General features: G+C 37.4%; 1 protein-coding gene across 5 annotated transcripts in view; it reads right to left on the reverse strand.

Moving 5' to 3' along the window:
- LOC134811899 (E3 ubiquitin-protein ligase TRIM37-like) overlaps positions 1–26,966 on the reverse strand; it is a 44,146-nt gene extending 17,180 nt beyond the window's left edge. The window contains exons 1-17 of one of the 5 annotated variants that reach the window (XM_063819041.1): positions 26,876–26,966; positions 26,574–26,675; positions 26,370–26,410; positions 26,217–26,274; positions 25,646–25,713; positions 24,506–24,596; positions 19,394–19,499; positions 13,239–13,447; positions 12,821–12,996; positions 12,112–12,270; positions 11,462–11,552; positions 11,130–11,275; positions 10,812–10,983; positions 8,799–8,963; positions 8,050–8,172; positions 7,745–7,840; positions 7,322–7,447 (exon numbers count right to left, since the gene is read on the reverse strand). In XM_063819041.1, the coding sequence (XP_063675111.1) occupies positions 7,322–7,447; positions 7,745–7,840; positions 8,050–8,172; positions 8,799–8,963; positions 10,812–10,983; positions 11,130–11,275; positions 11,462–11,552; positions 12,112–12,270; positions 12,821–12,996; positions 13,239–13,447; positions 19,394–19,499; positions 24,506–24,596; positions 25,646–25,713; positions 26,217–26,274; positions 26,370–26,410; positions 26,574–26,675; positions 26,876–26,896 (1,950 nt within the window). In that variant the 5' untranslated portion in view covers positions 26,897–26,966. Of the gene's footprint in view, positions 1–7,321; positions 7,448–7,744; positions 7,841–8,049; positions 8,173–8,798; positions 8,964–10,811; positions 10,984–11,129; positions 11,276–11,461; positions 11,553–12,111; positions 12,271–12,820; positions 12,997–13,238; positions 13,448–19,393; positions 19,500–24,505; positions 24,597–25,106; positions 25,140–25,645; positions 25,714–26,216; positions 26,275–26,369; positions 26,411–26,573; positions 26,676–26,875 lie in introns of those variants that run through there. The other 4 variants (XM_063819042.1, XM_063819043.1, XM_063819044.1 and 1 more) reach the window with 4 other exon arrangements.
- Between the last annotated feature and the right edge of the window lie 334 nt (positions 26,967–27,300).

Below are 27,300 nucleotides of genomic sequence, written 5' to 3' on the forward strand. Positions count from 1 at the left end.
ATACTCTAAAAAACAACACACAACAAAAAAGACCTAGCCGCTATTAAAAGTCCAACCAGGCTATAACTGATCATATAATAATTTATAATGTACATCAATAAGTTTGTTATGTCAAAAATTTGCGATAACTCTTACGACTTCTCTATTATATTTGAAACAGACGATATATAGTATTAGTAATGCTGAAGGTGTTGAAATACTTAACTTTTTCGTTAAAGAGCATTAGTAGCGTTACAAGTGTTCAATTTCAAATACTAAATGGCATTTTCAATATTCGGACACTCGGACGAAGGTCCCGAATTTAAAAATAAGACAATCTTACTATATATAAAGCGATACGATATATATATTAGGACGCAATAAAGCTACCGGACCACGATGTATGGGGACTTGCCACCCTATGGCAACATTAAACATATCTGTTTATATATCCGTGCCATTTTACTGACACCACGGGATCAACTTTAACACGACTTTCTGCAAAAACCGTGAAAGATATACAACTTAAACTTTTGTTTACTGATTCAAATGCTTTAATGGCCTTCAAATCAGCATTTTAAAAAATTGGCCGAGGAATAAGAATTTTAGTGCCCAAAATTTGGACCCCAAGTGGTGTCAAAAACGCGAATCAAATAGATAATAATTATTTTAGTCTCTTGAGTCTTGACACCACTTTAGGGTTAGAAATAGACGGGTCCCTGTTAGTAATAGTAGCTTATAAATATTATAAATAAAGTGACAAGAATTCGTTCAGTTATTAACTTAAGGTATTTTAACACTCTTAATACAACAAATCATTCGACTTTTTTTGATGTCGGCGTTACAGAGAAATATATTGACTATTTTCCTTTCTTCAGACATGTGCTCGCTAACTCGAGAAGTGGATATCAAAATAATCATAAATAACTCACTGATAACGAGCTAATAATTTAGTTCATTGCAACTATTTTCTCGGTAATAATAGAAACATGATTAAACCTAAATCAAAGACAGACTGATCTAGATACATAATGGAATAAGTTATTTTGTATTATTACTAATAGCTATCCTTGAACGAATAAACGGTCGGGTCGGAACCTAACAAATAATGATAAATTTATGGCACATAATAGCAAAATAAAAGTAATAGTATTAGGTCTATAGGAAGCGTCTGGACCACCACAAAACCAAAGGAGCAGACTTTTTAGCGGTAGAAGCGAAGGAAGCAAAGTGAGCAATCCAAAGGACCGGTGTGAATTGTTAGATTGGATTAAGGGGGTGCAGGTGAGGGTGCCACATGTGCACATGCTACCCACTTCTCTCCGCCCGCTCTCTCTCCTCTACACCTCGCTCTCAATTAAAACACTTAACGTGTATAATGCTTATACAGTTTATATAACCTGTACCAATTCGCGACGAGGACGGAGCTGGAGGAACAATTGATAATTTGAATAATTGATAGTGAGACAAAGGTAAGGAGGAGACGAAGAAATCACGGACCAGAGAGAGAGAGAGAGAGAGAGAGAGAGAGAGCCCGAACAAATGGGTAGAATCAAGGAGTACTGGAGTTGTTGCTGGGTTAATAGATAGATAATTGGGGGAGCGCATTGTGGACTTAGGACTAACGAACTTTAAGATTACTTAACATGTGCCCATGCCCTAAGCTCTTATTTATTATTTAACGGTATAGTCAAGAGGAGAATACTATGATAAAATATATTTTAATATATTATATTCTGTAGGACTTTATTACTACTGTACTAATATATACAATAATACATAGGTGCAAAGATAATCCTGATAAGTGAGGCAGGGTTTCAGCGCCCGCATGGCAAATACGCACAAAGACATCTCACGTGAAAGTGCAAAGAGGGTCCCTCTTCGTTATGCTAATAACATTACTGAAACGTGATGCTGATACCAACTTGAAGTAATGATGCAAGTAAGCGGAACAGCGCTGGCATCAATCAGCACCGTTGTCATAGTAACGAGCTAAATGGTGACACGACACACGTGACTCCGCCTCAAAACGGCACTCCACTGCTCGTTACTTGTCAACTTTTTGACAGGGTCGTTGGCGAAATTTAATTTAATAATTACGACAGTGTTATTATTGAGCGAGAACTTCAGATGTAGGGCCCTAATCAAGATGTCAGGCTCAGACGAACAAGATGTCAGGCTCCAGACTAAATTAAAAGGTAGCTTCAGCTCTTAATTTTAGTTTAGATTAAAAAGAATTATTAAAAGATTCATCACGCACTGCTTGACAAAAATCTTAATATGAGTTAATCTGATTATGGGAGTTGTGGTAAATAAAGTTGATGATTATGTACCGTTGGCAATTGCCAATTAAAATTAATTATTCAAATTATGTACTTATAAGATTAAATCAAATACGCATCAAATACTAATAAAATCATTTATTATATTTACGAATAAGCTCTTAAAGTGGAGAACAAATATAATAGTTAACAACAATCACGTGTTTTAACTGTGAAAAATGTTCCACTCATTTACTATTTAGGCCATCATGATGTGAAATAAACGGAAGATTTAAATGTCATAAGACGTGCAGACAGATAACAAAGTTGAGTTTCGAAGCATCGTTATCACATGTCGGGCGATGATAGACACATATTCTACAGTTTCTTCGTTCTCTAAAGAATTTCAATACAAAAAAGCGACCGGTTGTTGTGCAGAGGAATGTTTTGTGATCAGAGCAACTTATTTTATACAACCAATGCCTTACAATGATTCAGGTGATTTAGGTGATCAACAACATTTATACCCTAGCTAAAGTATCCAAACATTAAAAAAAAGATAAAATAATATTAAAATCTTGATGGGAACCATCTGCAACGAACAATGACACAGTTACAGAATGAAATGAGGTATTTATATCCCGCTCATATGATTAACCAACAACACAAGGAAGGTGGTTAACCAATTAAATGGTTAATAACCATGTCAGAGCGGCTGATGGTGAACTTGAATCGCGTCTAAGCTAGTTAATGAAATGAGGTATTTCTATCCGTGGGATTCCCGCTCATATAATTATGTGAGTGATGTGAGCAAATGTGTAAAAGTGAACAAAAGTATAACTCGTTATAAGGCAAATACAAAATTAAAACATCTAAACAACATGATAAACAAAATAGATATTTATTATTTAAGATACTCTCTATCAATACAAACAACTGACATACCACCCTCCACCGCGCTTGTTATGAAAGGTATGAGTGTCAATGGATTATGCGAGCCCCTTTACAATTAGAACACGTGATATTTAAATAATGGTAATAAAGGGAACACACTACTCAGCAGACAGACAAATATGTCGAGGTACTTACTACATATTACGATATGTCCGATGGAGAATGCTGCTGGGCGGAACTTCCGCGGCATCATGTCTACGGATTATTTAAAGTATCACGATGTAGATGGTTAGCAGATGATGTAGTCGATAACAAGGCTGCTATGACACCACTGACTTTTAAGTTTATGACTTCATTGTCGATAATCGACAATCTTGTCGCAATATGAATAATTGAACAGGCGGGGAAATACTTGGTTAATGATTATGAGCGCGGCAGAGGTTAGAAGTCAGCTCCTTATCACGAGGACGCATGCACCAAGACCCAAGTACTGAGTCAGTACTTGAAGTATTCACGTAGGGTCAAGTAGAAACTAATGTCAAACAGTAGTTGACATTAGTTTTAAAATATATATGTTTAGAGTTTTGTACGGTAATAGCACGAACTATAGTAAATACCAATCAGAAGTATTTAGTAAGCCAACTGCTAAGTAGAAAACTCCCTTAGCAATCATCACGTTTCGTCATTCGTTTTAGTAAGAAGTTAAGTAGATAGCTGGTAGCCATGAAGTCATCCCGACCAGAACATGAGACGTTTACTAAGTGTTTAAATAATATTCCAGCTTTGAAGCTGTGACGATTCAGAGAACGTTTCAGGGGATATTTAGCTCCACTGGTCTATCTGTTAATGCGACTAATTGTACTGAAGAATATTTCTCGATTTACAAGGTCTTTTGGGGTTTGCAGACTCGCACGGTATTTATTTCTAATATAGAGTAAAATCGTGGGTTGGGGGCTCAGAGAATTGTATATCTATACGGCCGGGCCTTCACTATCGCAGTTGAAATGCAAAAGTATAGACCCGCCTATGATATTCGAAAACACGCATTATATTGTCGTATGGAAGTATGAACTCTCTCTATAGTCCAAACAGACCGCAATGAAATGCGCAAACATTTTATAGCAACATTCCCTTAGCGAGACAGGTCGACAGAACCGAATTAAATGTTGCCATGAAATAGTTAATTCGAGGTATAAAGTGTCAACAAAATATTTTATCTATAAAAGTAAAGATTTATTCAATCATAAATTGCGCAACACGAATGGCTGAATGGATATATTCAATAATTTGGACAAGTAAAATGTTACTTTTAATTAAACCAGGAAATCGTGTTGCTAAGCCGGAGTTAATGGAAACTTCCAAATCATTAAATTTGATGCTTTAACTTTAAATTTATAATCGATTATTCTATTAAAGGAATTTTAACTTCGAAATTCCAAAGAATTTGTAATTTGTATGAAATGTTTAGAACAAAATAAATACCAGAAAGTTTTTGATCAAAAATATTTGATTTCAATTTTTGATAAAAATATGGTGACTAACCAATCTTTCATATCAACAAAATCTTTGAGACGTAATAAGTAGACAGGAGATATCAAGAAATAATCACTGCAATCCCCGTAAAGTAAATATTAATAAATTTATTAACACGTGAGCTTATTATATTAACTAAAATAATTATAAAATTGGTTTGATAACAAGTCGAGAAGTAATTGCCCAGGTCGCTAATTAAATTAAACAAATTAAATTATCAGGTTCTACGATGATGAAGCGTTTAGAAGTTTTAGAAGTTTCTGAAGTTTCAAATCACCGATGCTTTACGATATAATGTAAAAAGTTTTAAAGTCAATCAAGTAAGTTTAGCGAAAATTTGGACAAGAACTGAGAAGACCAGGAAAGCATCCATCTTGAGTATGACATTCAGTGCCATCACTGATTAACATATTAACAAATTAACAAATTAACAAATTAACACAGAAAGGAACTATAACTAACAGGTGCTAGTCACCTTATATTAAGGTCTGTCTAATTGAGAAAGGAGATCCACAAATGGCTTCACTTAACTTAGCTTATGACTTTTTAGCCTGTATTTCGGCCAGCACATTATTTCGGAAACAATCAAAAAGTTATAATACTTCCCATATAACAATTTTGTTGAAATTTGGTCAGCTTACGTAAACACTTATGTTCTACTAAACCTAAATTAGTTTGAGCAATTTCGATGGTCAGAATTTGAGTTATCAACGAATTTATACCTATTTTGTCATATTTAGACCTCTTTATCAAGGCTAATCTCTCCCAACTAATTTAGGTTCGGTAGTTAAGTATGATTGGAAGGTTCTGACAAATTTTCACCATGATTCATGATCAGGAACCGAAGATATTACAGAATAATACGACAAAAATCAACGAATTTCGTCAAATTACGCGACTTTAACACCTAATTTTGCTCCCAAAGCCGCGCACCATCAAATATGGCACCTAGGCGAAACTCACTGATCATTCCAAAAAGGTATGACAAATTTGACCATCTCACACGACTGAGCGAGGGAACCACCATTATAAACGGTTAACAAAATCTTGAGGACTGAGCTGGTGACCACGATAACGTTTATAAATGCCGGTTTATAAAATCATAGATACCACCTATATTGATGACTTAGCGGGGGACACACCATTACAAAGAGTTTAAATCCCAAGCTGACAGACACGGCTGACACACCTATGTCATGGTTGGTAGCTTTGATCACCATCGTGTGATCAAAGCTACCAAGAATGGACTGAAATTGCAGCAACCTTCACGTGCCAGGTCACGTGTCAGTTGCCAGGTCACGTGCCAGGTCACGTGTCAGTTGACAGGTGAGTGCGGCCATTAAACAGGAACAGCAGCTCAACTTCTCATGGCTTTACTTCTCTCTCTAGATGATTCATGGATGTTACGAGATGTTGTCCACGACGTAAAAGGACTATATCTTGCAGATTGCAGAACAATCAGTGATCACTACCCACGACGAACATAATATCAAATATTAAAGTCCAATGTCTGTATCGCTAAGAGACGCGAATCTAGCGGTTATATTTGATATGATAATTGTATTAACATTAAAGATAAAGGGAAATAGATAAAAGGTTCAACAATAAACTGAGCTGTCGCGACTATCTGTAAATATTTTGAATAACTCTTGTTGATAAAATCTATAAGATAACTATTAACTATAATAATGACCTTATTAACCAACAGCAGTGGTGGGGTCAAAATAATATTTTAAATAACTGTCGGAGTTATGATGGCCTTCTAGTAACATTATTGTTGTATTTAGCAGCTCCCAATTTATTTGATGGACTAGAATTAGAGAAATTAATGAAATTGAACCAAGAATGGTGCCAAAAGAAAAATAATCGAAAAAATCAGTAACTTTCTTGTGGTAATCGGTGATTTCCAAGGAACAGTCAGTCGCAAAAATCATGACCGTTAAAATGTGACGGTTTTTCGGGCATCCCGCCATATTTTTATCGTGAGAGAAGTAAATAACATTAAATAACATAAGTAATAACATTAAATAAGGAAGCGTTTACTACGAATAAAGGCAGCGATCTCGCTGTCCGGGTGGTCAGCAACTCTGATGACCCGATAGAGGATTCTATGAAGCACACCAAAGTAACCAAAGTAAGTAACGTCAGCCTTGATAATACTTGATAATACTTATCAAATAAGTATTATTAAATTGATTAATATAATATTGCTTAGATAAGGACAATTAGATGACGCGAAATTTCTCTAGGTGTCATGACCCAACTGATTATTATTGCCAAACTTAAGCAACAGCTTAGCATACTCCTCAGTAAGCAGTGTAATAGGGTCTTCAGTAAGTGCCAATTTGAGGGCATCGTTTAACTTCTACGATATAATCGAAAATCATATCTATGGAATCGATAGGTAAACAGGCTGAACAGCTGTAGAACTAATAATTATGATGATATTGAACTGTTTCTTCGTATCCCATGGCGAGCCTAACATTTTACCGCCACTAAAAACTTCAACTGAATTTGCCTTTCGGCTCCGGAAGATTTACAGTCGTCAAGTTGGCTATCAAGCTCGTATGGAAAGCACAGCCTTTTCTTCAGGTAACACACCACATGGTTATACAATCTGTCGAGGAATCAACCTTAAAACGGGTGCAACCTACTTGTTCAGGGGTGAAGGCGCTAAGAGTGGGGAGTTCAGTTTCACTTTCACTTTCGATAAGGTCAACTAGCTCGGGTTCCAGCTCGTCAGTAGTAACACTAGTAACGCTCTGTATCGATGATCCCAACTGTAAACAAATTCAAATATTTACTTAAAACCTTTTTAAGTTAAATTAATCGACGTTAAACACGTTTAATGAGTCTGTTAACAAAAATAAGATTTGTAAAATACTTAGTGCTTTGCTACAAACAATAAATCGCTGATCAAATATCAAATATCCTCAGCAAGCACACACCATTTAATGGCTACAGCACAAACGATCGGTAATGTGCGAGAAATCTTACCACCTGAAAAAAAAGGAACACACGTTGCACACCAAAATAGCGGATGCTTTATTAAGTTGGATCAAGTTATTTAGTATTACCGATGCAACTGCCAATGGCGTAGAGGGGCCAGCCTGATTTTCATTCTCTATTACAATGGCAGGAGGTTCGATGGTGGGTAGTGTGGTGAATGACTCCTAGGAGAGGGCTCGGTATCAAATTATGTCCCAATTTAGAATTCATTACATTCATTACATCAGAACATTCAAAAAGCTGATCCTTTGCTCATCATGATTTGTAAAGATGTAACTTAGATTTCGAATATCTAATAGATAAGCTTAACTCTGATCGAAATTTAAAATTCATAGAATCGCACATCTAGAGGGAGCCCCGCCAGCCGTTTTACCTCAGAAGCAGGGTGGGAGGTATTAAGGGTGTCCTCCGCGGTTCCAGGGAAACTGGAAACTCCGATCTGGTTCATCAGTCTTCTCTCCCAGCTGTCGGCTGATAAGGGCCGTTGTTCGTCGCCCTGTGGACATGGTGATACGTGTCAGTGGTGAAATGTACAGATAGTGATGATTAATTAAAAGTGAATAATTACTCTGCGATCGCTGTCATGTGACTTATTCTAAATTGTTCTGTAGGTGTTTACAGTTAAATACAGACGGCATGAAACCAGATCTCTGTTACATCCTAAACCCAAAATGTCTGAAAACCCTTACGAGCAGTCTGACCTGCTCCCTTATATTATGTACGTGTTGTGTTTGAAGCATATGTTTGCTTATGCGAGGGATTCGGAGTCAGTATTCTAAAATATGCCCATCCACGTGAACTTTAACTGCTAGGGGGCTCTTCTGGAAGATTATCGACATGATTCTAATACAGAGTGATTTATCTCGCTCGGAAATGCGAGGCCTCTCAAAAATTTCAAGACGTCTAGACGCGTCTGGTAGGAATATATGGCCTAGTAATTCAAATAAGTGGTCTAAATTATCAAGATATTTTTAAAATGGTCTACTAAGTGGTGAAGTCGGCAATTCATGCAACTAACTAACTAAAATTGAGTTCGTAAATCAGAAGCTTTCTAAATTCTAGAATTTAACGTCCCCGTCTTCAACACTCACAGACCAAGAAGAATTTACCACTTTTACTCACCACCAGCTGAATGGAGTATCTTATTTTCTGAAGAGTAGAGTCGTTCTCGTCACCCTCCTCCTCCTCCTCCTCTTCCTCCTCACTGTTCTCGAAGGGAGGTGGTAGGTCCGTGAGGTCGAACAAGTCGTCTGGATCTACGTTCCGTGTAGAGTTCATATCGTTCGCCTGAAATTAGTTGAAAGTTAGGGGTATGTGCGGAGATCACTGTTTCAAGTCCCGATACATGAAATTTCAATTTTAATTTGTTAATATTTGATAATAATATTTTGCAACAAATTTAGAAGTGAATATTGATAAAACTTTTCGTTATTTCAAAAATGATTAATCATTCATCTTGACAGCAAATTTTTTACCATTTCTGTCGAGAATGGCGAAAAAACACGAATTTTTAGAAATAAATAAAGAGGAAACCCCACATAATATAATATGCTTGCAAACTTGTAAATCACAAAATAGGTCCACTATACTGCAGAAACTATTCGAGTGATGATACTTGTTGCAGTTTTAATTCTAACAGCCAATAGTTAAGGCCTGAGGGGGGGGGGGGGGGGTAAGGGGTCAAAAAAATCGACCAAAACATTATTTTCTAAATCAATTTAATTTTTGATGACAAAAACATTGCTGCTATTCACATATTTGTAGCTGCTTAACTTTTTTAATAATTGAGGTTAACCGATTTTCACAAAATTGACTATACAACATTGAGGTTAATAGAATTGAGGTTAATATTTTATTACACTCCATAATTTTTTGTTATTTCGGTCAGCAAATGTAAACTCTAAATTTTAGGTTCGTAATTATCTGAAAAAGTAATATCCAAACGTGATTGAATGAGGTTAACCTCCTAATTTAGGTATAGCGAAAATAGATCAGATGATAGAGTTGTTATTTTTATCGTAAGATTAGGACATACAAATTTCTAAATAGATGTAGTGCTGATTTACTTCATTTTATCTCGAGAAAGTGTTTACATGTAATTACATGTAAACCTCAATATTTGGCGCGCGATATCTTAAAAACGTTTGAACGTTTTTTTCTTCTTGTTCGTCTCCACCTCCAGCAGCTCTGATCAAATATGTGAAAACTGGAAAATCGACTTTTACCCCCCCCCCCCTCTGGCCTTAACAGTTCCAAGCAAAACCTCTCTCACGTCATCAACACTTTGACAGAATGAATGAGAAACATCTTGTTGGTACCGACCGAAGTAAAAATTTAAATTGTGAATGATAACTGAGGCAAATAAATGAACGAAATGACGGATAACTGTCACTCACATTACAATTATATCCATTAGAGAAACACACTAACACAGACTTCCACATAACATCTTACTACGCAACGCGTAGATATAAATACATATTTGGAGATATTTTGAACATATTAAAGATTTAAAGTAGTTACCAAATTGTCATCATACTGATGTTAAGAAGTTGGAACTTGAAAGTGGCTGGGTATTAAATACTTCGGTTATAAATAGTTATAAATAGTTATAGATACCTTTAAAATCTGCAGACACGCATCACGACCATAATATTGTATCTGAACAAAACAACACAACGCACATGTAACAGCAGAACAATACGTCCCAACACTTGTGCTACTCAGAAAAGCTGTGGTCTTAAATTAATAGACTGTACAACACCGCTATCTTTATCATTTTGGCATGTATTACCATATTTCGTCATCATAAAGTTATAAAGTTATAATAAACACGTCTTGTTGGTGATATCTAAACCGCTAAACGTTATATCAGACATAAGAAGACACTTAACACAGATCTTTAGGTTTCTAACTTTGTTGTGGTTTGTTATCAGCAGATCAGTCGGAAATAACCGTCATATTTGTCTTGACACGTGATATGAGTACTGAGTAGGTTATGTACCCATGGCCATGATCGATAAGCAATTTTCACGCTTTCGACTCATCCTCCATCGCCATTCTCTAATATACTATACACAGTAACAAATTACTAATTTTGTTACAAGATTAATCAGAATGTCAGCTGGGACTCACCTCGATGCTATTTTCAGTGCGATCAGTCCGGTCGGTAACATCACGTGCAGGCACACACTCCGCGTGAGGGCGCGCATCGTGCAGAACACGTGACCGTTCCTTCAGCGACATTTTCAAATTGTTCAGCTGCTCAATATGCTGTGATTGGGACTCTTCTAAGCTTGAAATATACCTGGGAATAAATATTAGACCATCTGAGTTTCTACACTGTAGTTACATGATGTAATGAAATAACAGGATAACAGATATCGCTCAAAGCACAAACAATGAACGAAAATTAACAATTAAAAAGAAATAAGTGATAAAAAGTCGACGAACCAAGTCTGGTCACGACACTTTTGAGCGAAGGTAGGAGGTCTAACATGGAACTTGAGGACAACACAGTCCTCCTCGGTGTCCAGGTAACCTCCTTCTTCCAACTGATCAAGTCTGAAGAACCTGTTGTACCCCCAACACTCCCCTACCTGCCAGAAAAACTGTTAGAACCTATTCTATCATAAAGCTGAACAGCGACTCGACTACCGTCTTAATTTTCCAATTTCCAATTATATTTTGTATTTTAATTTTATTTCATCATAATTTAAAGTAAGGGAATGAAATTTCTTCTGTCCTGATTGTTAACTGATGTAAGACGTGGCTTAACAACGAACCTCAAAGTCGGAGGCGAATTCTCGGACGACATTAGCTATACTTCTAGTTCCATTACAGTTGTGCTGGAGCATTTCTACCTTGTACTCGTACCTGGATAACACGAAACGTTAAAACATTTCAGAGCGTTTGGGTAGAGGATTTTTTACTTTTTGAGACTTTGAGAGACAATTCTAGGTTAACAGTTAGTAATAGTTTCCTTCTTAAAATACAATCAGGGTGCATACTTCAAATTCGTCTTAAAACCATGTTCAGAAAGATATTGTTATTTATCAAGGAAATGAAGTCTCAAGTTAATGCTGTAAATGTTTAAAGCTCTCGAATGAAACCCAATAAATAAGTCATTATAACAGGAAAAGGGGAGACACATAACACTAACAGGAGGAGTTGTATGTGACATTTGGCAAAATAGGGATTCAATACTCGGAAGAGGGATTTCCGGCGCTGAATTAATAACTCTCACCAATACACAAGCTATCAAACTTAAACATTTCTGAGCCAGTCACATACTTACCTTTCTAAAGACAAAACAAACGAATAATTAACGTATCTGCACTCATAAAGCTTTAATAAAGGAGAAATAAAAAAACTTTTAAAGACGATAGTTAACGAGAAAAAAACAGATAAACCCAAAGTAAGGAAACAAACGTACTTGCTAGTCTCAGAGACTCCCTCGACCAACTCGAGGAAAACAGAAAGGTAGTTACTGCGAGCTACTCCGTTACCGTCAGGATAGACCTTGAGTCGCCACTTTATACCGTTACAGTTGAGATGAGAGCTGTACACTGGATCTGCCTTACGTTTCAGCATACTGAGAGGGGACAGAGGTGTGGTATTATTGAGTTCATCAGGTTTAGTTAGAGTATACATTAGTTAGAGTATACATTAGTTAGAGTATACATTAGTTAGAGTATACATTAGTTAGAGTATACATTAGTTAGAGTATACATTAGTTAGAGTATACATTAGTTAGAGTATACATTAGTTAGAGTATACATTAGTTAGAGTATACATTAGTTAGAGTATACATTAGTTAGAGTATACATTAGTTAGAGTATACATTAGTTAGAGTATACATTAGTTAGAGTATACATTAGTTAGAGTATACATTAGTTAGAGTATACATTAGTTAGAGTATACATTAGTTAGAGTATACATTAGTTAGAGTATACATTAGTTAGAGTATACATTAGTTAGAGTATACATTAGTTAGAGTATACATTAGTTAGAGTATACAGTATACACTATTTAGAGTAAACATTGCACGATTCGATTCAAAACATGACGATAATGATATAATATACCTTGACTAAGTCAAATTAGTAAATGAGAAAATTTGATAAAGGAGCTGCACTGGGTACCTGAAATTTCTGAGAACGAAAGAAGCGGACTGATATTGAGGGACTATCTCCGATACAAAGTCAGCAGGAACAGGGGCACTAGTGAAGTTAGTCATGGGTGTTTCGTGGACTTTGGAGAACATGTCCATGAGGTGACCAACACTGTTGATCAGCTCCGATTTGGACTTTTGTTTTAACTGAAAGGAAAAAATTGCAAAAATTGAGGCATGATGCTATAAAAGTTGACTTGTGTTGTTTTAAGTGTCATGAGTTAATCAATGATAGTATTCCATTTCATGTGTTAGCTAAAAAATAAACTCAACTAACTAACTAACTAACTAACTAACTAACTAACTAACTAACTAACTAACTAACTAACTAACTAACTAACTAACTAACTAACTAACTAACTAACTAACTAACTAACTAACTAACTAACCTCCCGCTCAACAGTAAAGAGAATCTTCTCTAGAAACTCTGTTTCATTACAAATGCTGTTTTTTTGGCCCTTGAGTGTGTTGAGTTTGTTCTTTAATTGAGACTCCAGCTTCTTTACCATTCCATCGTACACTGTCCTCATGTCGTCCTCTCTGTTTTCCTTGGCGAATTTTACCGTCTCAACATTCTTTTCAATGTCTCGTTTTATTCCTGCGAGTTTTGGAATAGTTTGTAAGATGAAACCAATATGAATTTAATGTGAAAAAATCGCATGGGCTTCATGGGTTTAAGTCACTCCACAGACTTTTCCCACGGGAAAATAGGAGACTTTTGTGGTGTTACTAGGGAGTCTGTAGACCGAGTTTTTGCAGAAAATCTGATACCATCAATTTTGCTCAATTGAATGTTAAAGTTCCCATACTATAAGTACAATAATGCAGTTAAGTGGTATGATTTTAAGAAATTGTTACATGTACAATTGGGAGATTGATTATAAAACGCGTAACTGGTAAAAATGACGATAATTGGAGGAAAAGTGAGCTCAGTACTTGTGAACAAGATACTGATATTCTGATAAGTGGTCACGTGTGATGTCACGTGACTGTTGGTGGGAACCTAAGGATGATACGATGGGAACTAACAGGCAGGAAGGTTTTGGATATTGTTGTTTTCTTCTTCGAAGAGCAGAGCTCTGAGAATTAGAAGGAGACAGACAGACTGCAAATTAACAATTTTCAAATATTCTGGAGCTATTTGGTGCGCGTCTAACTTTACTTGAAACCTTTTCTGTTGATTTTTTGTCAGGTTCTGTATCAGATATTTTACTTTGTATTTCAAACCAGGTGGCTTTTGTTGACCTCATGCTCGAACCTGACAAGGGATATGAAACTGACCCTTTAAACGAGCGAGAAAATTCGTTGACAAGAATGGATAGGCAAGCTTCTGTTAGTATTTGGTGTCACCAACCTTGGAGATGGAGTTGAAATATATTTGCCTGGTTCGTTCAATACAAGAATTTCCAGATTCTTGCAGGATTAGACTGGCTGAAGACGATTTACACATGTATTTTGAAAGCTCCTGCTAAAACAACTTTTCGTATCACTTATATTTTTATATGTTTGCTCCGATTTCGTTAAAAACTATTTTACAGTGGATAAAATTTGTCGTCACATTTTTTATGTAAATATTGATCGTTATAATTGAATTAATACTATTTCAGAATATGAGTATGACGTAGAAATGTCGATACGTTATCCAGCTATTTATTTCCATTAGAATCTGTCTTCACTGAGTCTATTCAGAAACAATCAGAAATTTGAATGAAAGAACTTATATGTTTTAAACAAATCCCCCTCCAAGCTTGCTGGATTAGTAAGACTCCTCGCCTCTCAACAAGTATCGTGCGAAATTGAACTTTCTCCATGGAAGAAGGAATACTGGATTGCATACAGTATCTCACCTTAGCAGCTTCATTTGAAATCTCAGGAATATTGGCTCACAGGTTCGCTATCGTAAGATATTAATTGCTCAGGTAGTATACCAAATTTTTACATATTATAAACCGAAGAAAGATTGTAAGTCGACATATCAATTCTTTTAGAAAGTTAAAATCCGCCTCAGTGCTTCCGTTTCCATTTACTATTTAGACTACAATTTAATCTTTTGCAGGTTTGGGTCGTGTCGAATTTTGACCACATTCTCCCTCTATATGAGTGTTATCAGCACAGTTGCCTGTGCTATAATAGCTAACTATATAAACCACGCTTCTCATTTCTAGAGCCCTCATAGGGTTTTCCCGTTTTCTGTTGGACTCAATTTTTCAGTCCATACAGAGGCACATATTAGGTGCGATGGGTGCGGGATCGCACAATTTACCGTTTTCCGCACATTTCCGCATAATTTATTGTTTTCCGCACATTTCCGAACATTTTGTAATTTTCTGCATATTTCCGCATAATCTAGCATTTTTCGCGTAATTTCGCATAATTTTGAAATTTTCGCGTTAAGATTTGCAAGTGTAAAAACCAAAATATTTTAAAAGTCGGGCTCTTTTAGGACCGTGACTCAGGCCCTTTCAGGACCCTGACCCAGGCCCTTTCGGGACCCTGACCCAGGCCCTTTCGGGACCGTGACCCAGGCCCTTTTGGAACTCATGCCTAGGCCACGTGACCCGGTTACCACGTGACCCAGGCCTTTTCGGGACCGTGACCCAGGCCCTTTCGGGACCGTTACCCAGGCCCTTTCGGGACCGTGACCCAGGCCCTTTCGGGACCGTGACCCAGGCCGTTATGGAACCCTCGTCGTTACCGTACTTCGATTATAGTGTATCAGTTATCATTCGTAACTTCACCACATCATCTGCTTAATCTATATCACATCACAACGTCATGGACCGTTTCCTAAAGAAACGAACAGCTGTAACACACAGTGACCGGCTGCACGACGGCCAGGCCCCCTCATTATTCGGGGTCCCACGGAGATCAGATCATGACACCAATTAGTGACGTATGATTAGTGATGTGATCCATCAGTAGAATTTAATTGACCTAGAAATGGGCTAGATACAGAGTAGAGTTCACATGTCAACTCTGTTCACATAATATTATTAGTTAAATTGTGTTAATACTTTACCATACTACACGTAATAAAACAAATAAACCCTGTTTACAATGAGATAACATCACATGATCGAATCACGTGTTTTGATAACAAAGCTAGAGACTAAGGGGTATGGAGCACACTGCTTTTCATGTGTTTTATAGACTGACCATTAGTTCTTTTACACAGATTGTACTACTAGTCTTAACTATAATTATAAAGATTATCTTTTGTGGGGACCGAGGGCTCGTCGTCCGAGTATAAAGCTGACACTCCTGATCACTACGTTCATAGAAATATTTCCTTTACCCTCATGAGATGGTGTCTGTATATATTGTCTTAACAATTGATCAATGTTCTCATTGTTCCAAATCTCATGATTCAATTTCACTTAACAAATTAACTCCTAACTAACCTTATGCCTAACTTACCTTATGCCTAACACGCATTACACATTATTTTATTTCCTCATCTTTGCCTTTGTTGATTGTTCATCTTCTCGCACAATTCCTTAAGTGGGTGAGTCATCGTCATGTGAATGTTTGCATAATGATCATTATGATCATTATGAGCCTAACATATTTTTTCCGGTTTACTTGCTACACGTTGCGATCAAAAGGGTGTGTCAACGATTTACTTTACTGAAGCCCGTACCTTTTAGTAGTACCTACCTCTCGATATACGATTTTGGAATCGAAGCTTCCCCCTTGTAATGCGACCACTTATGTGATATACGAGTCAAGCGGTCAGATCTTAAAGATCATGTTTACTTCTTATGGACATTTTGTCTCCTAACTCAACTGTAATTCCTCAAAATCACCAGAGCCTCCATATTCACTGCCACAGTTCACTTAATATTCAACCAAACACCCCACAGTATATTCAATTTCAAGAAAGGCGCTCCTATGCTGTCAATTGTGTGTGCACTTATTTCCTTCGCTGCTCCGAAGAGCGAAATAGCTTCACCGAAGATATGCGTCAACGTAATTCAAATGCACGAAACTTAAACAATTTTACTATCAATTTGGTGAGAACCTCGCGATTAAGTCATAATTAAGATTTAAGGATAACCCTGGCCCTGACTTCAAGGAAAGATGAATGTTTTCATTAAGGGGGCAGGGGGGGGGTCTTTATGAAATTTCTCTCGAAATTGATTTTATAGTTGTTTCTAATAGAGGGGAGTGATATCTATCTGCTACTTTTGGTCCCATGGAAAAATTTTGTTCCTAGCCGAAATTATTGCCGGTCAAAGGTCAGCGCTCATGTGTAATTGTATTGCGCGAGCGATTTTCAATCGTGCGCCCTGAAAATCGAGTCTAAAAATCTATCTCCTCCTACATTTTTTGAGCAATCAACTTGAAACATTTAGGATATGTTCTAAGGACCATTTAGAAACTTTTGCTTGTTTTAGAATTTCAAGATAGGCCTTTAAAAAGTTTTTATTCGATTTTGAAAATCTTGAACCTCGTTTTTTGACGATTTTTTCAGGTCCAAGATTTTCAAAATCGAATAAAAAATTTTTAAAGGCCTATCTCGAAATTCTAAAACGAGCAAAAGTTTCTAAATGGTCCTTAGAACATATCCTGAAAGTTTCAAGGTGATTGTTTAAAAAATGTAGGAGAAGATAGATTTTTAGACTCGATTTTCAGGGCGCGCGATTGAAAATCGCTCGCGCAATACAATTACACATGAGCGCTGACCTTTGACCGGCAATAATTTCGGCTAGGAACAAAATTTTACCATGGGACCAAAAATATCTGCTAGATATCACTCCCCTCTATCAGAAACAACTATAAAATCAATTTCGAGAGAAATTTCATAAAGACCCCCCCCTGCCCCCTTAATCTCTGTACAATTATGACGGTCCATGATAATGGATCTATAATTTAATTTTAATCCTGTGTAAAAAAAAAAATCCTGTGTAAATCCTGTGAACTCTACCCTGTATCTAGCCCATTTCTAGGTCAGTTAAATTCTACTGATGGATCACATCACTAATTATACGTCACTAATTGGTGATATGATCTGATCTACGTGGGACCCCTAATAATAAGGGGGCCTGGTCGTCGGCCTCTCCAGTGACCCATCATCAAGCTCACCACACAAGAAACAGAAGATACCTGCACGGGATCTGATCGACTCTATCAAGAGGCGACTTCAAATAACTGTCTCCTGATCTCTACCAGATCAAGTCACTGTTCTCAGATAACTGAATCTCAATATTAGGTTCAATCATGGTCTTAGTAAAGAACTACACCTTCAGTAACACATAAACAGACCTATTTTTGATAAGAGCGGCGGTTATACGTTTAGAATTTCCATAGTCCTTGAGAAAATGCAAAGGAAAACCGCACAATTCCCGTACAAATTTCGAAAAAATCGCCGCACATTTGCCGCATAATTGGTAAAAATTTACCGCACCTTACCGCACATTTAACCTTTATAGTCGGGTGTGGTACCGCATAATTTCGAATTTTTTTACCGCACCTAATATGTGCCTCTGAGTCCATAGCGTCAAGACTGCTGAGCTGATTTCTGAAGAAGCTGATTTCTGAAGAAGAAGAGGTGATTTCTACCAAGAAGATTCTTGACGATATGTTGATGATATCGTGCCAGTGTCGGAGCAGTATGGCCGGCGATTCTGGGATACCTGCTGTTAGATGTAGTCGGATGGAGGTGTCTTATATATGGCTTCTAGCTACATTTTCTATGACATTGTTGACTTCGGAGCGGAGAGGTTTGCCCTGGGCAGTGGGCTTCAGTGTTGCAATTGCTGTGGGCTTAATGGGTGGTGCATGTGGAGCGGCCATGGCGGCCTTTGCACCGCTGCTCCCTGTTATTATCACTGCCTTAGTGCTCAGTGCTCTCCAGATTCTGGTGGTTCTCTCAATAACAGAAGTTGATTAGATACCAAAAGAGGGATGTACAGTTCATTTTTCATAAACTCAGCAACTCGGACGCAGTCACTCAAACATTTATATGGTCTAGAGTTATGAATTGATATTATGATTTTTAATGTGCTCTAAATGATGATAATAAGTGTTACGATACATGATTAATTATTTATCCTACCCTAATCCCTATTATTATTGGTAAATAAGTTGCGATGATTCATTTTTCCACCCACCTTTTTGTAAAAAAGTAAAAGTAGATCTTATATCTAACCTAGAGTATTATATCAGGTTTGTAATTATTGTATATTTTTGTATGTATGACATTGTAATTATTTCTTTTGAGTAACCAGTAAACAAAGGTGGTTCCCAATCAGCAAGTAGCACTGATTTCTATTGTCCACGACTAGAAGCAATTTGGCAATAGAAATTCAAACACAGTTTCAAGAACGAATAATATATTTAGATTTTTAATGCGTAAACGGGCCAGCAGCAATTGTGATATAAGTGAGGTAAAATCCTATTCACCATTGCTGACCCTACTTAGTAACATGTATATTGTATAACCATAGCTTAAATTCTTGAGACATATTACGATCATTGCTACACTTCTAGTGTATAATATTCAGTATTCACAGTGAAATTGAGTTGTAAATATGCAACATACCATCTAGCTCCATTAGTCGTTTCCGTAGAGCACTGATTTCGTCAGTTATCTTCTTCTTGTGCACCTCATACTCCTCATCAAGTGGTTTAAAAGAGTGACCAGAGTGCTGAAAATATAATAATATATAAAAAATATAAAAAATATAAAAAATATAAAAAATATAATAATATATAAAAAATATAAAAATATGAAAATATAATAATATATAAAAAATATAAGAGCTATTTAATTTTGCAGCTTTCTTTTCAAGTAACACCTTGGTGTGGACAATGGCCTTCCGGATGGTAAGCTGGTTGATAATGGTGCACTTTTAATCGTTCTCCTGGTTATTACTGGAAATTACCCCCTCAACACACCACTGCACCGCTCTCCCACCATGTTTCAGGTTGAGATTTAAAAGTTAGATCTAAAACAGTGTGTAAAAGTTGTGGAACAATTCCCAGTAATAGGCAATAGCCGAGAGAACAATTGTAACACTGCACCACACTAAACCCAATATAACCAGTGTTATCTAATACAATGACACCAGGAAGATAAACTCAAGTGGGAGGTTTGGAAATTGTGGTAGTGAACTTTTGAGAAGCACTCGTTTGAGTTACTTCTGTTATTTGTGAGAGTTAGGAGTTAGGTCTACGTCACGTGTGTTGATGTTATATTCATTTCCAAATTCCAGCTCATGGACATTAGTGTTATAGCTGGGGTTATTTTAATCCATAGTCCAACAAAAACACATTTGAGCATAACAGAAATAATTGACAATTACTTCTCAAGTTGAAGTACATCTCCCTTTTACAGTGAAGATAATTTCATAACTTCTTTTAAGATGCTGTCTCACTATCATTCATAGTTGTAAATAGCTTGCACAAAGCATTGTATGTAACAATTGCCATTAAAACTTAATTTCCGGTTAATACATCATCTTTTACCACAGAGGAGTGAGGGGTGTTATTGTAACTTATGGGAGTGAGAGATCTCAACTTTGGGACTTGTTTTGTATGTGTTTCTCGCTCAGACTTGTATTGTTACTAAGCCAAGTTGTGTAACATTTATTTAAAACATATACTACCCGCCACCAGCTGTGGTATCAGAATCATTCAGAAAAAAGATGATGATTTACAGCAAATAACTTTTATAAACAGCTGCTGTCTCTTTCCACGCGATAAATAAAAATGTCGATTTAACGTTAAAATCTGTGTCTAATATACAGCTAGGCAGTTCCAGTCTTTAATCACCCCCCTGCACGATATCTACATAAAAATCGCGGGTAATATCCCATAATACTTACAATACGGTGTAATCATAATATTTAATACTTATGCACATATTATAGCTGAGGTTTTAATACTTTTCGTCCATTTCCTTGTTGTTAGACGCTAGTCTCTTTGCTCTGTGTTTCTTGATAAAATATCGTCTAGTATATTACCAGGTCCCATGTTATGTATTAAATACTTATCCAACTTTTTAACTAAATTGAATGTGAAGACTGAAGATATCTTATCTTGTATCTAAATTATATCATAATAACCGGGCGATATACTGAGCAAGTTTACTATTTCAAGGAATATGAACGACTCTGACAGCCACATTCTTGACATTCCCAACAAACTGGGCTCCTCTCGTCAAACTTACGACAACATCCTAGCTACACTCCTCTTCACCTGCACGGCCATAGGACTTCCTGGAAACATCCTGGCTCTCAAATACTTCTCAACGACCAGATCTAAAACTGACCTAGCAAGTGGGTTATATGTTCGGATTTGCAGTGTTGATATCCTCACCACTCTGGCTCATATCCCGTCTACTATCTCTATGTTGTACGGTCGAGATCCCAAGTGGTTTAGTTACTTTTGGGTCTGTGTCAGCTGGACCGTTCTCTTCTTGTTCCTCCAGAAATTATCCATGTTTTTGGTTTTGCTTCTCAGCGTTTCCAGAACGATCGCTCTAGCAGTTCCCTTTTTCAAGCTCAATAAGCGTGCTATCTTCATTTCTTTCATTGTGTACGTCTGCGTAGAGCTCCTGCACGAATCTCTACAATGGCTCTGGAACGAATACAAGTATTTGTCCATCGGCCCGTTCTGTGCTGCTACACATGGACCAGGAGTCTGGGCCCAGGTCATATCCCCCACCATAACAGCGCTTCAGATAGGCCTACCACCTATCTTCACATTTGTCAGCTTCATAGTGTGCCTTGTTAAACTCAGAACTGACTCCGAATCAGACGAATATTCTAAAAAATCACACAAGCGAGCAACGACAACAATCGCATACTTCACAGCTCTCTTCCTGATGTGTAACTCGCTTTACTTTGCCATGCGGATCATCGTTATTGTTCATAATATCTTGGGTTGGGAGTTGCCTGGCCCAATATTCTCACCTCCCTTCCTGCACGAGTACCACCTGCCCATCAGTAAGACACTGTGTACTGTACTAAACGCCACACTCAACCCTGTCTTATATTGGCTCAGGATGACCAGTATTAGGAGGTGGATATCGAGAATCAAAGGTGATGTTATATCATCTACAACGGGTAAAGCTGTGGTACCCTCACCCGGTGGCGTTAGCAGTCCTTCACCTTGGCTTCGTGGAGGTAAAGTGACCCCGAAATAGCACAGATTTAAAGTTGGTATTCTGGAATATTCGCAGATTGAGGAGACTCAATTAGAAAGACACTTGCCTATTTTTGATAATTTATATAAATATATATATTGATTTAACGTGACAAGGGTTTAGCATAAATTTAATTTCTCCAGAGCAACGTAAAATCATTTTTTAAATTGTAAAAATGTGAAAGGAAACTAGAGCCCCTGAAAGGGTACACACTTCACAATTATCGCAGCACGGAAATAAACTCAGTAAACCTTACATGGGGGTAGTGAGAGCGGCAGGAGAGTCTGTGAGGGACCTTCTCGCTCTCAGAGCAGCACTTCTGTCCCCTACAGCACCTCTGGCCTCTCGAGCACTTCTGTCTTTTACAGCACTTGTGGCCTCTCGAGCACTCGATCACCATGCTCTTGCACTCCATCTTCTTAAAACCACCCCCGGAGGAGCTGGTCTTGTGCTCCACAACCAGGCTCTGACAGTGAAGGAGCACAGTTTGTTGTCCGGGGAGACTGTGTTTGATTCTAACAGACCGTTGGAGGGTAGCACGGGAGGGAGGTGTTACTTCAGGTGGTTTGACGGGGTGCCCCACCCACTCTCTAAACGAGTAGTACGAGGGGAAACTCAGACAGGTTCTAGCAAAGAGGTCTGCTCGCATCTTGAGCTGCTCATCGGGGGATAGGCGCCCTCTTCCCAGAACCTCCGTCATCTTGCTACAGAAAAGCAGCGTGCATTGATTAGATCATAATACATCTGAACTACATTATTTGACGACCGCATGACATACAAAATTATCTCAATAGTCTATGTATATTGTTGCTAACAATTGTAGAAGAGCACAGCTATGCAAAACTAAAAATTCAGAAAGTTGAATATGTAAATCGTATCGTAATATTTAAACTCGGAGTACGAATGGAACATGTCAAGTTTAATGACAATGTCAATGGAAAAGCACGCACGGTGCAGTGACTTGCATAAATATGTTACGAAAGGGCCTTTTCAGAAAAACAAATCCAGATTGTGCACAATTCCAAAACACAGCATCACAATTCACAAAGTGATGTGCATGAAATCATCATTAAAAGATCTAATTTGTTTTAAACTGTTCTAAAAACGGACAACTACTCGTTGGGCACCTGAAGGTTTGTGTAGAGCATAATGGGGCGGAGGGTTCAATATCGAGTACATTCTTCAGGGTAATATCGGTAATGCCAAATCCAGTATAATCTCCTCACTAGCTTGACAAAGGACAGAGTTGGTTTGTATTAAAGTTACGTAACTTAAGTTTCAATACGTGCATTGGGAGAGTGTTATTAATTCGTGGTGAAAACAAACGGGCGGTATAATTGAAGTAAAGTCCCGTAGCAGAATTAGTGAAACCGGGAACGGGGAGACAATAGTGTGACAGTATTAGCCGTCAAGGATCAAATTTCTTAGTTTCATCAAGAAAATGAAATTATAAAATACCATATGGCGAGGGTACTTTATGCCAAGAACATTGAGCAAGGCAATCACTATAATCGGTCAAGGATGACGACGAACCACGGAAACACAGCTACTGAAGTACGGTCGATTTCAAACAGTTTTACATTGGTATGCACATTTTTAACTCTTAACAAATTTGCAGCAAAAGTCAAAGATTTGGCTTTGGTGCAAAATGAAGTGCCGGAATGCTGAGTACTATGAGAAATACGGCACGTCATTATGCTGTATAAGGACAATGGTACTCAATTCGGGTATCAAGTTTAGCAGAACGGCGATTATATATAAAACATGACATGTACCCTATCCTGTGCAAAACAAGTCCGTAGCATGATCAAATAAACCAGCAGATCCTAATTTATTACGTATCAATAATTGACAATGACAAGCAGGTTCTGTAGACAGGTAAAAATCAGGTTTAAGTAGAGACAATACTCAGTGTCGGGCTAATTGATTGTCAGTCTCAGACTCTTGGCGCTCCTTAGCCATAGTTACAAGTTCAGTCACCATGGTAATAAGGTAGAGGCTGGTTCGGCCACGTGGTGGGAGGATTAGTGATCCTCATTAGTTGGAGCTGACTTGGTGTACTGCTCGAGTGTAAGGGGACGACAGGGTGGGTAATTGTGGGGACGAGGATGGAAGAGGAAGAGTTGAGGAGAGCCAGAAAATATGGTGAATATTGGGACGTTATGAGTTCGATTTTAAAGAAGCATTTTACTTTGTCCCAGTTAAGGTTTAGTTTAAGTAAAGCAATGGATATTTCAGTCATACAAGAACGAAATTTTATAATATGATGAGAATATTTAAACCTAGTCTAGTGAGTTGAAACCCTGACTAAATGTCATGGTAAGGCTTCGTCTCATTTGTTAATGAAAAGCAGTAATAAGAATACGTCATATAGCTAAGAGTTATGTCTTTCTGAGCCTCATATAATACACATGAACCTTTTGGTTTATTTCTTTGCTAATTAATTAAATATGAGGGTGCAGGTATAGCAAGAGAGCTGCTCAGTTTTAAGAAGGTGAGAGTTACCTGGCCTACGAAGAGTGCACAGAGGTGGCAGATGCACATTTGACAGGAAATACAGAACACTGATAACTTCTCCCCTTCGTGGTGGACGCATCTGAAACGGTGAAAATATTTAAATAGTTATTAAAATTACACTTTATTATTGATTTATTAAAGCAAGCTTCTAGTTTCGGGATAGCCTGTAGCAGGCAACGCCCGATACTAATGCTTCTACAGACCTACACAAGTGCAAGTAAGTAGGTAAATATGTCATGCTAGGCATGTGGCACCCATTACGGTAACCATCCATTGAAGTTTTTGCTTTAATAATTTATTATTGAATAGGGAAAGAGGTCGAAACCCATTATTAGGTTGATCGTTGTTTTATAAATTGAATTGTGTAATCAGATATTCGGTCGACATTCAAAATTTGATAAACGATCCCTAGAATGGGGAAAACCTGTTGCATTTGATGAACCCTCAAAACACGATTATACACTCAGATGCAAACTTGTGCTATCAGAGAAATTCAAAATCAAGTAAATATCATTGAAATTATGATTTCAGATCCACTAAATTCACACTCAAATGATAAGAATGTTCATAAAAACACGCAAAAAGACACCTTTCTTTCATGGACGTGAAGGACGACGATATAAGGAAACTGCGGAAAGGGTTTATCAGAAAAAGACAGGATCAAGACACCGATAAAAATTTGTCGACGAACTTCTAATGAAGGCTCATGAAAGTTATATTCTCGATGTAAGATAACATGTCAAGTTCATACTTCAAGAATGCGTGATTTGGATTTAAAGATGATTTCCATACGATTGGATGATCCATACTTTATCTTTGAAATAGAATCCGGGCAAAAACCCGCCCTAGCTCTTACCCCAATGTATCCTTAACTGATAGCTTAAGTTCTTACCCGAACCCTTACTCCACCTCTGCAATTTCGAGGCTTAAATTCGGCAAGTTAATAAAATTCTGTCGAAATGTCGCCATCTAAAGAGCAAACACGGTGATAAGGGGACACGCTATTTAGTTTTCCATTGCATTCTGTACCTCGATAAAATGTATGCTATTTAGTATCAGCTGCTTCTTTCATGCTTTAAATAATATGATGCAGTGTTAAGAGAAATGTGATATCTGCAAGTGACTAACTTATCTCTTTCCAGCTGTCTCTCCATAGCTTTAGACTCGTGGTTTAGAGATCGCATGGATTCAAGTTGCTGAAATTCTGAAATTAGTCGGCGATATTGGCAATATCATATTGCTGGACGCTGTGCCGCGAACTGAACACTACTATTATTGGATAATATGGATGCAGGGCGGGGCTTGTCTTAATTAATGACCCGTTTTTGTTATTGCTCTATCTCCACTTTTATAGTGCGTTTTCTGTGGTGCATTCATTCAATTTCATGTCAGGTATGCGATCGAGCTATCGTGATGAGAGTTAGCTGACTTACTTAGTGACTTAGAGCATGAAATCGACATGTCGGTAATGATGGTATTAAGCCGCTAGTCTAGTACGAAATGTGCAGCGCACGCATGTGCGCGCGGCGTACAAAACGATAACCATGGATATTTGCATATAGATTTGGTCAATGTTAGCTAGTAATTTAGAGACATTTGTTTTGGCGCCCTCATTGGCGAATACCCAAACATGATTTGAATTACTCGATTAGCCAGCCAATGATGCTGGATGGAAGAGCCAATTAAAAAGGAGTATTACCTGTGTTACTTCTTCAGCCCATCTACATTTCACCAGTTCTCCGCGCTGCAGGGGCTCTCTGAGGAATAAATAAGGTTATTCCAGCTTATTTCCGATGCGGTGAAATCAGGGTATTCAATCAGGGAAGAATCGAAAAATTGATGAAATATCAACCTGCAATGAGGACATTCTTGACGCTGTTCTAGCAACCATCTCTGAAAACACGTTGGTCAATAGTATAAGCTCATCACGAAAACGTGATAAGCACATCTATTACAATAGATTATTATTGTTTTTATTACGCAAAACATGCAGCTTGCAGCGGGGTAAAGCTCGACAGTTAAAGATGATGTACAAACGGAATACTGTAAGACATACCTCGACACATGGAGCACAGCATAGTTTGGAACAGTGGGGACAGAGTCGGGCACTCTGTAGAGGCTGCATACATATGAAACATCTGAACAGCTCTGTGAGGCTCTGTGGGGGGGGGGGTTGGTGAGAGCACGTTTTAAACTTGTTAATTAACAGTAATGGTTAGATTGCAATTGTGTTGATTATTGAGTTACTGGAACAAAAAGTCAGTATCTCTGCATATCAGAGCAACTTGTGTCACCATTCCCACCATTGGTTGTGGCACCTGATACACTGACAAAATATAGGGATAAAATAAAACTTACCTCCACTTCTGACTCAGCCATCGAAATAAGATTTAGTTATCACAAACTAAAATAACATCAGACACTAAGTCATAACCTGTGATAATGTGATTAGTCAGTGGCTTCTTGGGCTTAACTATATGTCAACTTAATATGTTTCAGTATTTCTGCAAATTAACAGTTTATTTAAAACTAGCACAATAGTTTTTTAAGATTTTGACATTCAATTTGACATTTTTGACGAATCAAAATATAAAATAAATAACAGGTTTGATAAAATAGGCATGATGTTATATGAAAAGTTGAAATTAATAGAACATTAATAAATTAAAATTTTAGTACAAAGTTGGCTACCTAAAGAAGACAATAGTCATACAACTGAATAGTTAGAATACAGTAGTGTATTGCTAGATCGAATTGAGCAGGGGTAATTACTAATAAAACTG

The sequence above is a fragment of the Bolinopsis microptera genome, chromosome 2, assembly GCF_026151205.1.
Source record: "Bolinopsis microptera isolate Bmic1 chromosome 2, MBARI_Bmic_1.0, whole genome shotgun sequence".
In the NCBI taxonomy this organism is placed as follows: domain Eukaryota; kingdom Metazoa; phylum Ctenophora; class Tentaculata; order Lobata; family Bolinopsidae; genus Bolinopsis; species Bolinopsis microptera.